Here is a 12,196-nt window from a genome sequence, read left to right on the forward strand (position 1 = left end):
TATCGCTCTCTATCTCTATCGCTCTCTCTCTCTATCGCTCGCTCTCTCTCTCTATCGCTCTCTCTCTCTATCGCTCTCTCTCTCTCTCTATCGCTCTCTCTCTCTCTATCGCTCGCTCTCTATCTCTATCGCTCTCTCTCTCTCTCTATCGCTCTCTCTCTATCTATCGCTCGCTCTCTCTCTCTATCGCTCTCTCTATCGCTCGCTCTCTCTATCTATCGCCCGCTCTCTCTCTCTATCGCTCGCCCTCTCTCTCTCTCTATCGCTCTCCCCTCTCTCTCTCTCTATCGCTCTCCCCTTTTTTTTACTTCTTTGTGTGGGGTGTGCTTAACAACTAAAACCCAAAGAAACCAAAAACAAGTGCTCGTGCTCTCCCTCTCCCCCCTCCTCCTCCTCCTCCTCCCGTCTCTCTGTATCTCCCTTTCTGTGTCCTCCCCCCGTCCTCTCTATCCCTCTTTGTCAGTCATCTCCTTCTCTCTCTGCACGGGGGAGTGCACGCGCCGGCGGTTTGGATTTCGCCGCCAGCTGATTTAAAGGCGGAACCTGGATGCGCGGGCAGCGAGTGACGAGGACCAGATTGCGAACCGGACCGGACCGGGAGGAAGCACCAGGCCGGTACTCCAGCGGGCGGCGGATGGCGCTTGTCACAGTCGGTTCAGTCAGCTCCGCGTAATTCTTTCCCGTTTCTATATTTTGTCGCGCCTGCCGCTAACGATGAACTCAGAGGCGAGACAGCGGCAGGAGGTGAGTTAGTGGCGGGGGAGCGTCATTTTAAATGTCAGGGGTAGCCGGCCCGTCACGTACCTTCTCCTAAGATGGTCGACGCTTGATCGCCGATGACGTCACCGAAGCCGAGGGCATGACGTCACGGTATTAGGTCTGTCAATCACTGACCCCACGCGCCCTCATTCTGGTGTCCAGCAGGATTTGTACATTTTACTGCTTATGTGTAAAGAAAAATAGGGAAATATTTTTATAAAACCACAAGAATGTCATCGGTGTCTGCAACTGATGCACCCTCTATACAGTGTTGTTGACTCTATGGAGAATTCTGTATTTTGAAGTTAAATGGCATTCTATGTGAAATTACTTTTCGAAGAAGGTTCTGTGCTCAGCAATTTAATATGTTTGAATCATGTCTGTTGATGTGTAGCTAAAATCACTTCATCATTGTGAAACTAGAAGGATATCTGCATCCCCAGACCTCCCAAGTATCATTTGCCCCCTTGAGCATACTACTCCATTCAATAAGATCATGGCTGATCATATACCTCAACTCCACTTTCCCTTCCATCCCCATATCCCTTGATTCCCTTAGTATCCAAAAATCTATCAATCTCTTGAACATATTCAACTACTGAGTGTCCACAGCCCTCTGGGGTAGAGAATTCCAAAGATTCACAACCCTCTGAGTGAAGAAATTTATCCTCATCTTGGTCCTAAATGGCTGACCCTTTATCTTGAGACTATGACCCCTAGTTCTAAACTCTCCAGCCAGGGGAAATGGTTTCTCAGCATCTTGCCTGCTGAGCCCTCTAAGAATTGTATATGTTTCAATGAGATCACCTCACATTCTTCTAACTCTATAGAATATATGCCCATGCTACTCCATCTCTCCTCATAGGACAACCCTCTCATCCCAGGAATCAATCTAGTGAACCTTTGTTGCTCCCCCTCTAAGGCAAGTATATCCTTGGATAAGGAGATCAAAACTGTACACAGTACTCCAGGTGTGGTCTCACCAGACTCTAAATAATTGCAGCAAGACCTCCTTACTCTTATACTCCAAATCCCTTGCAATAAAGGCTAACATACCATTTGCCTTCCTAATTGCTTGCTCTATCTGCATGTTAACTTTTTGTGATTTGTGTACAAGGACACCCAAATCCCCCTGAATGACATTTCTCAGTCTTTTAAAAAAAAAAAAAAAAATTCTGCTTTTCTATTCCTACCAAAGTGGATAATTTCACATTTCCCCACATTATACTCCATCTGCCACCTTCTCAACCACATACTTAACCTGTCTATATCCCTTTGTGTCCTCCTTGCAGTAATGAATGCATAGTTCTGAAATATCTATCTCAAACACCTCAATTAATCCTGAATCTGTAACAGTGTATTCCACATTCTTCTGTTTGACAAATATCTCTCTGTTTAATGCCATGTTTAATCTTTGCAGCAAGTCTTTTATCAGGTACTTGAAAGCTTTTTTGAAGTGTTTGATAAAGTGTCGCACTTTATACAACCCAAGTTTACCCAGTCTCTTATTTTGACTAAATCCCTTCTGGTATCATCATTGTGAATAGTCACTGGGTTTCCTGAGATGGGTCATCCAGCATGATATTCCAAATGAGATCTGACCAGTCTTTTTACCTGCCCAGATACTTACTGTTTTTATAGTCTATACCTCTTGATGAAGCCTAGCATTCTGTAAGCAAATTTAATCTATCTTTGCACCCAAGAGCTAACTTATATTCCTGGACCCCTACATCTGTAAGTTAATTGACTTCTGCCCCTCCTGGTCCTTCTGCATTTGAGCTGTATTGTCATCTGATATTCTGCATCCAAAGTGTACTACCTCACACTTCTACATGAATCTGCATAGTTTTCCCCTTTAATCTGCGTTCCTTTGCAATTTAATTCCTCTTCACAATACTTCAATAGATCAGAAGGGAGTGCTTCCTGTAAATTGGAGTCCAAGGTCTCAATAGCAGCAGACACACAGGTGAGCAAAACTGCAACAGTGCTTGGACTCCCTTGCAGGATTGCTTGGAGTTGTCCCTTATTCCCTGGGGCTTTCCATTGTCTCCAAAAATTCATGTTTACCTGAACAGATGTTACTTTCCCACCATCCCATGCAAGGTGTTCTAAAGATTCTCAGATCTGCAGAAGAGATTCTACTGATTTCAGTGCAGCTCAGCAGAACCCCTGTAAGGTAGGAATCTGTGTAGATCCTGCAGCAACTGCCTGTCTGGTCCTAAATTTCTCTTCCTCGTGTTGCAGCTTTCCTTTGCTTCTCTTCACTGGTGCTTGGTGCTTCCTCCTGACTCCCTGATCTGATTTTCCCCTTAAGGGAGATGTTTTTGGGTTAGTGCTTGAGGGGTCTGAACTGCATGATGAGTGCTGTTGAGATAGGGCTGCTCCTTTCTCTTTCTCCACCGCCCCCCCCCCCCCCCCGGTGCTTAACATGGAAAAGCCGTACGCAAAGAAAAGGAAATATGGTCTCTGTATAAAGTACTAGCAAGAAGAGGAAGTTGAAGTGAGGCTTTGCACTGTTTGGCTGGCTGTCTCTTCCCCCACTCCCTCAATGGCCTTCATGTCAGTTATGTAGAGGGCCTGCTCCTCATTGCAGTTGAATTGGTGCAGGTTAGGACACACACTGGGACAGACTACCTATCATTAAAATTGTGTGCAGCCTTCTCCTACCAAAAAAGATAGAGAATTTCTGCATTGACATTGCAGTCCTATGTGCAGTCCTATGCCCAGCCTGCATTCGACTGGAAGTGAAAGGAGAATCCGAGAGAATGCAAGTAGTTGGAGGAGCCACACTGAGTAGGTGAACAAACATGCAACCATTTAGTTGTATGAATTCTAACATTTCCCTTTTTAATTTCCTGTATCTGTATTTAGAAAGTACTTCTGCTTTTCTTTAGGTTTCTTCTAACTGTCTTAATGAAACACTGTGATCTCAGTCTTATTTTGAATGGTTTCCCAATTGATTTTCCCTAAAGACTGTTCTCATTACTCCAAAATCTACACTGTCAAAGTCTTGCACAAGCTCATTGTTGGTCTTAGTGACAATTGTATAAAATCTAACTGGGTGCTCAACTTCCAGGTTAAAGAACAGCTCTAGGGGAGATTGCTAAACAACAAACCCAACGCAGCCTTTGCTTGAGTAACAGAAAATGCTGGAAACATTCAACAACTTGTATTTATATAGCACCTTTTAACTTGATAAAATGTCCCAAGGCACTTCACAGGAGCATTATCAAACAAAATTTCACACTGAGCCACATAAGGAGATATTAGGACAGGTGACCAAAAGTTTGGTCACAGAGGTAGGTTTTAAGGAGCTTCTTAAAGGAGGAGAGGGAGGGAATTCCAGAGCATAGGGTCTAGGCAGCTGAAGGCACAGCTGCCAATGGCGGAGCGATTTAAAATCGGGGATGCGCAAGAGGAAAGAATTGGAGGAGCGCAGAGATATCGGACGGTTGCAGGGCTGGAGGAGGTTACAGAGATAGGGAGAGGCGAGGCCATGGAGGGATTTGAAAACAAGGATGAGAATTTTAAAATCGAGGCGTTCCCAGACCAGGAGCCAATGTAGGTCAGTGAGAATGGGACTTGGTGCAAGTTAGGATACGGGCAGCAAAGTTTTGGATGAGCTCAAGTTTATGGAGGGTGGAAGATGGGAGGCCAGCCAGGAGACCATTGGAATAGTCCAGTCTGGAGGTAACAAAGGCATGGATGAGTGTTTCAGCAACAGATGAGCTGAGATGGGGTGGAGGCACGTGATGTTATGGCGGTGGAATTAGGCGGCCTTGGTGATGGTGCAGATATGTGGTCGTAAGCTTATCCGAGGATCAAATAGGACGCCAAAGTTGCGAACGGTCTGGTTCAGCCTCAGACAGTGGCCAAGGAGAGGGATGGAGTCAGTGGCTAGGGAATGGAGTTTGCATGGGGACCAAAGACAATGGCTTCTGTCTTCCCTATATATAGTTGGAGGAAGTTTTTGCTCATCCAGTACTGGATGTCAGACAAGCAATGTGACAAATGAGAGACAGTGGAGGGGTCGAGGGAGGTAGAGCTGGGTGTCGTCGGTGTTTATGTGGAACCTGATGTTGTGTTTTCGGATGATGTCGCCGAGGGGCAGTAAGTAGATGAGAAATAGGAGGGGGCCAAGGATAGATCCTTGGGGAGCTCCAGAGGTAATGGTGCCGGAGTGGGAAGAGAAGCAATTGCTGGCTACAACTGGATAGATAAGAATGGAACCAGGTGAGTGCAGTCCCACCCAGCTGGACGATGGAGGAGAGGCGTTTGAGGAGGATGGTGTGGTCGACCGTGTCAAAGGCTGCAGACAGGTTGAGAAGGATGAGGAGGGATAGTTTACCACGGTCACAGTCATGTAGAATGTCACTTGTGACTTTGATAAGGCCATTTCAGTACTGTGGCAGGGGCAGAAACCTGATTGGAGGTATTCAAACATGGAGTTGCGGGAAAGATGGGCATGGATTTGGGAGGCGACATCGCGTTCAAGGAATTGAGAGGAAAGGGAAGTTGGAGATGGGGCGGTAGTTTAGAGGGGTCAAGGGTGGAAGACAGAAGCCATTGTCTTTTTGAGGAGTGGGTTGATGATAGCCGATTTGATGGGGAGGGGACAGTACCCGAGGAGAGGGAACCATTAACAATATCAGCTAACATAGGGGCCAGGAAGGGAAGTTGGATGGTCAGCAATCTAGTGGGTATAGGGTCGAGAGAGCAGGAGGTGGGTCTCATGGTCAAGATGAGCTCGGAGAGGGTATGAGGGGAGATAGGAGAGAAACTAGAGAAAGATGTGAGCTCAGGGCTAGGGTGGGGTGGGGGGGGGGGAAACCGTAGGGGAAGGGAGAGAAGAGGCAGCTGAGCGGATGGTCTCTATCTTCGTGACAAAGAATTCCATGAGCTCCTCACACTTTTCGTTGGAGGTGAGGTGGAGAGGGGTTTAAGAAGATGGTTTGTAGTAGAGAAAAAAAACCAGGGATTATCTTTGCACTTAACAAGGAACAAAACAAAGGGAAATTAGATGGGCAATAATAGAATGTGAAAAGACCTGTAAAATGTTTAAATGAAGAAAACAAGAGATGGTTAAATGGCTTAAGTGATATTAACAGATGGTGGGAAGAAGCAAAATAGTTGATGTGGTGGGCAGGGCAAGGCAAAGTGGAACAGAATCCAGCAATCAGAGGAAAAGAAAAACACAGGTTCAACACCAGGATTCAGGCTGCCCTACCAGCACAATTTTACACCAGAAGGTCCCCAACCCTGTGTTTTAGTATCCTGCCTGCCTCATGTGAGCAACCACTTCTTGACCACCTCAGTGAATTTGTTTGCATTTTCACTCTTCCTTTCATATCTTTCCATTCTACCTCCAGGGTGTTGAAATCTTCTATGGTTAGCTTGATCCTATATTCTGCCCTCCTTATCTCCCCAGACAGCTCAGTCTACCTGTTCACATTGTGCTGGTGTTCTTTTGTGGTTACTGATTAATTATTTGCTGCCCTTATTAAAGAAAGAACTTGCATTTATGTAGTGCTTTTCATGACGTGAGGACATCCAAAAGTGATTAAGAGCCAATGAAATACTTTTGAAGTGTAGTCACTTGTAATGTTCTGCTAATATTTTTACTTTGTACTATATCATTACTTAATGCAACTGCTCCACCTCTTTGTAAGTCTGTGGTTGAAAAACAGTTTATATCTCTCAGCTTCACCTTTTCACTATCCACTGCCACCAGCTATGTTTTGACATGTTAATGTTATCAATATCTTTGTTTTTGCATATACTGTGCCTCTAATTCCAATATTCTTGATGTTCCTTGCGTTTATATAAAACATTCTTTTTTTTCTTTGATTTACATGCCATTTGATGTCATTAATTTCCTTTTGCGGTCTGTTTGTTTAACTCTCTTATTTACAGCTGTCCTTTTTATAACCATTCCTTCATGGCAGTTGTACATTGTATGTAAATGCAGGAAAGAATATATTTCACCAGGATTATGCAAGCTTCAAAACCATTTCCTCAATTGCTGGAAAGTGCAAATGTCCTTCTGTTCTTAGATATTTTTCTTGAGTGTGATTTTTTTTTTCTTCATAATTGATTGTTTGTTTTAGTAAATTAATTTTTTTAAAATTAGGAAACATTCTAGTGGTGTTTAAACCATCTCCTAGCACTCAGTAAAGGAGAGGAGAAAATTGGATAGGGGAAGGCTTGAAAGAGATGATATGGCTTAAGGGGCACCAGTCATTCTCCAGTACCTTGCCCAGGTGGCTATTCTTCATATGTAAGTGCATATGCTGACTGTTGGCAGACCATTCAATGGTGTCAGAGGGTGGGGGGAAGGAGAAGGCAGTATTCCAGCCAACCCAGATCCAATGCTAGCCCACGTACATGATGCACATGCATTTCCAGCAGGTGTTGCTCTATAGCAATTGGAAGTGGAATCCCTGACTGATTTTACTTGCCCTAACCCAAGGCACTAAGACCAATTGTAGCACTATTACTGGCTCCCTGCTCGGCACACGTTGGAAATTGAACCTGGGATTTTTGGTCAACGCAACTCAATTGCGAGCTACAACTGAGCTTTGGAACAAATACCGTGTGTGCACTTGTCTCATGCCCTGAAACACTATTCAAAGTCCTCATTTATAAATTCCTCCATGGCATTTGCCATCCCTTCCATGTGTCTGTGCACTTCTGACTCTGGTCTCCTTTCTGTCTTGCCTTCCCCTGCTCCAACCTCTCTCTGTTCCACCAACAGTTTGAGTCTTCAACCATTTGGCTTCACACTCAAACTCTCTTCCCCAAACCGCTCTACCTTGCTATCTCTTTCCTCATAATCTCCCAAACCCATGTCTTGTACCATGCATTCTTATCCCCCTCCCCCCTCCCCCCCCCCCCCCCCCCCCATTCTTCTCTATTCCATGGCACCATTACTGCCTCCCTGGCAGAGGTCTCAGCCAGGGAGGCAGTAAAGGCCTCTTGGGTGCCTTGCAATGCTTATTCTGTTATCTTATGATGATGCCATTAACCTCTTCTGAGCAAAGCAAGTACATATTTCCCAGAAGTTTCTTTTCAATACCGTGGATGCTGGAAATCTGAAATATAAACAGAAAATGCTGGAGAAGCTCAGCAAGTCAAGCAACATCTGGAGGGAAAGAAAGAGTTAACGTTTCAGGTCAATTTACCCTTCACCAGAACTGGAAGAACTTGCAGATTAAACCGTTTTTAAGCAAGTACAGAGCCAGGGAAAAGGGCGGGGGAGTGGGGAGGGAAGAACAAAAGGGAAGGTCTCTGATAGGGTGGAGGGCAGGAGTGATTAAATGCCAAAAGGGATGATGGTGCAAGGGATGGAGGGTGGTAATGGGACAAGTTAAGAAACAAAAGATGGATCTAGAGGAGCTGTAAATGGCAACATCAGAACCATTACCAGCACTTGTTGTACGAAGAAATGGGAGCAGTGGTTATGATCTGACGTTACTGAAATCAATGTTGAGTCCGGAAGGTTGTAAAGTGTCCAGTCGAAAGATGAGGTGCTGTTCCTCGAGCTTCCATTGAGCTTCATTAGAACAGTGTAAGAGGCCGAGGACAGAGGTTACTGTGGGACGGGGAATTAAAACGGCAAGTGACCGGCAGGTCAGGGTCATGCATGCAGACTGAGTGAAGGTGTTCAGCAAAGCGATCACCCATCTGCGTTTGGTCTCCCCACTGTAGAGGAGACCGCATTGTGTGCAGCGAATACAGTATACTAACTTGAAAGAAGTACAAATAAATTGCTATTTCACTTGGAAGGGGTGTTTGGGGCTCTGGAAGGTGGGAAGGGAGGAGGTGAAAGGGCAGGTGTTGCATCTCCTGCGCTCGTGTGGGAAGGAGAGCGGCGTTGGGGTTGATGGAAGAGTGGACCACGGTGTCGTGGAGGGAACGGTCCCTTCGGAATGCTGAAAAGAGAAGGAAGGGGACGATGTGTTTGGTGACGTTGCACTGGAGGTGGCGGAAATGGCGGAGGATGATACATTGAATATGGAAGCTGGTGAGGTGGAAGGTGAGGACAATGGGGACCCTATCATGGATCTGGGAGGGAGGGGAATGGGTGAAGGCAGAAGTGCGGGAAATGGAACCGACGCAGTTGAGGGCCCTGTCAACTACAGTGGAGGGGAATCCTCGGTTGAGGAAAAAGGGAAGACATATCGGAAACACTGGTGTGGAAGGTGGCATCGTCAGAACAGATGAGACGGAGAAACTGGGAGAAGGGAATAGAGTCCTTGCAGAAAGCGGGGTGGGAGGGAAGTCTAATCAAGGTAGCCGTGGGCTGCTGTTACTATGTAGATTTTGCCAAGTTGCAGAAACTATTTTGGTTAGATTGCCTCCCAATTAAGGAGGTGCCCCAGTAACTGTATAATCCTGTGAGCAGCTGAGTCAGTCAGATTAGAAAGTTTTGGGTTCGAATCAGGAGACTTCACATGAACTCAGCTGGGCTGGTGTTAGGAATATAGCAATTGGTCTTTGTGTCCCTGGTTTATGGAAGTGATATCAGCTCTGTTTCCACACTGCCGATTGACATGTACCAGAGTTGCTGGATAGCAAAGTAAATCTTATCCCTGTTGCTGAGGACTTTCTCAATCTTATAATATGCAGTAATAATTTCAGAAGACTCTTTCAGAAATGCTCTAGTGTACATTCCTGATAGTGTTCATGTATGTGTACTACATGCTTTATTCTATATCAACTAAAGCCAAATGTGGTACCCTTTGATCTCAAAACTTATTTGCTGACTTCCTTCTTCCATTGTCTTCAAGTATGCATCAACTGCCTAGGCAGTTAATGGTGCTTGCTCTCTCACACTCACTCTTGCATATCTTGAGACTGTGCTGATCTTAGCCAAGCTGGCTGTAGGGATATTTCCAATTGGCCTCTGTACCCAAGGTTAGGGAGGTGAAAATCCTCCAGATTGTGAATGGGTAAAACTGTGGCAAATAGAATTCAATGTAGACAAATGTGAGGTCATCCACTTTGGATCAAAAAAGGATAGAACAGGGTACTTTCTAAATGGTAAAAAGTTAAAAACAGTGGATGTCCAGAGGGACTTAAGGGTTCAGGTACATAGATCATTGAAGTGTCATGAACAGGTGCAGAAAATAATCCAATAAGGCTAATGGAATGCTGGCTTTTATATCGAGAGGACTAGAGTACAAGGGGGCAGAAGTTATGCTGCATCTATACAAAACCCTGGTTAGACTGCACCTGGAGTACTGTGAGCAGTTCTGGGCACCGCACATTCAGAAGGACATATTGGCCTTGGAGAGAGTGAAGCGTAGGTTTACTAGAATAATACCCGGACTTCAAGGGTTAAGTTATGAGGAGAGATTACACAAATTGGGGTTGTATTCTCTAGAGTTTCGAAGGTTAAGGGGTGATCTGATCGAAGTTTATAAGATATTAAGGGGAACAGATAGGGTGGATAGAGAGAAACTATTTCTGATGGTTGGGCATTCTAGGAGTAGGGGGCACAGTCTAAAAATTAGAGCCAGACCGTTCAGGAGTGAGATTAGAAAACACTTCTACACACAAAGGGTGGTAGAAGTTTGGAACTCTCTTCTGCAAACAGCAATTGATGCTAGCTCAATTGCTAATTTTAAATCTGAGATTGGTTGGCAAAAAGCTATCTAAGGTATTAAGGGATATGGGCCAAAGGCAGGTATATGGAGTTAGATCATAGATCAGCCATGATCTTATGAAATGGTGGAGTGGGCTCGAGGGGCTGAATGGCCTCCTCCTGTTCCTATGTTTCTACCCAGCAACCCTGGTACATCAACCAATAACTCAACACCTACTATAACCTGTTGCTAAGGATGTTCTCTCATAGTGCACTAATACATTTCCTCTTTTTTGGTTTGAAGTGCCTATTAACTGCTCAGTGTTTTTACTTTTGGTGTCTGTTTCATACCCTTTTTTCACCAATTGTAACCAAACAAGATTGTTGATCATGTGCTTCTTGGAAATGCTCGTTATTGCAAGTAAATCAGCAGCAATACTGGTATTTATCTTTTAAAAACCTTTCACCTAGGTATTCTGCACACTTTGTAATGCATGTAATTCAAAAAAAAATTTCTTGTTCACTCATGTACTGCTAAACCTTAGGACACTTCCCTTTGTTTATAAAACCTCGCAACCCTGACTACATTGCTACCAAATTCACCCCCCCCCCACCGCCCGCCCCCATCCACCCAAAAGCCCCTCAGCCCTGCTAGCCACCAGGAACGCTACCTCTAACCTGATTTTAAAAACTGAGCGATTTTATTATCACTGATCGCTTATAGTTAGAACTTTGGAATTTGATCCATAAAACACTAGTTTAAAAAGCCCAGATTGAAACGTAATTAAAAACACAATCTTAACTTCTTGTCTTAGTAAAATTGTGGTCCCGATGACTCATTGTATGTTACATGCCAAAACAACTATTATAAAACTGCCTTGATTCACCATGGGCAGTGCTGAGAAATCTGGTAATACTGTATTATTAAACTGTACTTCTACTATACAGTTTCATTTCCTGTTTCATACTTTCTGATTGCTCAAATTTAAAAATACAACAAATCAGAAGTCTTAACTGAGAAGAAGTGAAAATCTATCAATTTTTAAAAAACACAAACCAATCCGTAATCATTCAATGTTTTTTTCAAAAAACAAATGCCTGCCTTTGTCCAAATAAGGTTTCTATCCTAATAACTTTTTAATAATTACATTAACATGATTAAGCTACCTATAAAATTTTGTGTTGCAGTACTTTTCACTAATATTTTTACTCCAAGGCCTCAACGTCCCACAAAAGCCTGGGCTTGGAGTTGATGTTTTTCCTAGAGGTACCACTATTGTCAGCTGAAGGGGATTACCAACTATACCTAGGGTTTCAATTCCCTAGATGCCAAAGGCTGAGTGTGTGTGCAATATGAATAATTTTCTAGGATGCATTAATGTAAGTGGAAGCCTGTCTTTCCTTATGCTGTCATTTCTGAGCTTTTGTTTTTCTAAATGATTTGAAAAGAACTAGGAGACAAACTTAAGCTTTTTGAGAAAATTTCACATCAATCCTTTAGTTTTTGCATGAGACTAGCTTTGTCAGGGACAGAAAATAATGGCTTGATTTGACCACATCTGCTTCATTTTGTTTAACTGAGAATTTAAAAACAATAATTGTTTACAGAATTTTTTTTTCACTTGTAGAAGTTGAAATGTGTCTTTGCCCAGACTATAACAGCATGTTTTTCCAAATATTTTGAAAACAAACTGGAAAATTTAATTTTGAACTTTGAGGTAAAGTTTTACATGGGAGCTGTTTATTTTACTACAGACAAAGGGATGATCGAGTATCTGTAAATTTGATTTTTAGTTTTTTTGAATTCTCAGTATAATTATTCTGGACCATATTGTACCTTGATTTGTGACC

At 43.7% G+C, this 12,196-nt stretch overlaps 1 protein-coding gene across 1 annotated transcript in view; it reads left to right on the forward strand.

Moving 5' to 3' along the window:
- Positions 1-533: 533 nt before the first annotated feature.
- tmem192 (transmembrane protein 192) overlaps positions 534-12,196 on the forward strand; it is a 37,447-nt gene continuing 25,784 nt past the window's right edge. The window contains exon 1 of the mRNA XM_067991228.1: positions 534-744. Within this exon, the coding sequence (XP_067847329.1) occupies positions 715-744 (30 nt within the window). The 5' untranslated portion in view covers positions 534-714. The remainder of the gene's footprint in view (positions 745-12,196) is intronic.

This window comes from Heptranchias perlo, chromosome 1 (assembly GCF_035084215.1).
Source record: "Heptranchias perlo isolate sHepPer1 chromosome 1, sHepPer1.hap1, whole genome shotgun sequence".
Lineage (NCBI taxonomy): Eukaryota > Metazoa > Chordata > Chondrichthyes > Hexanchiformes > Hexanchidae > Heptranchias > Heptranchias perlo.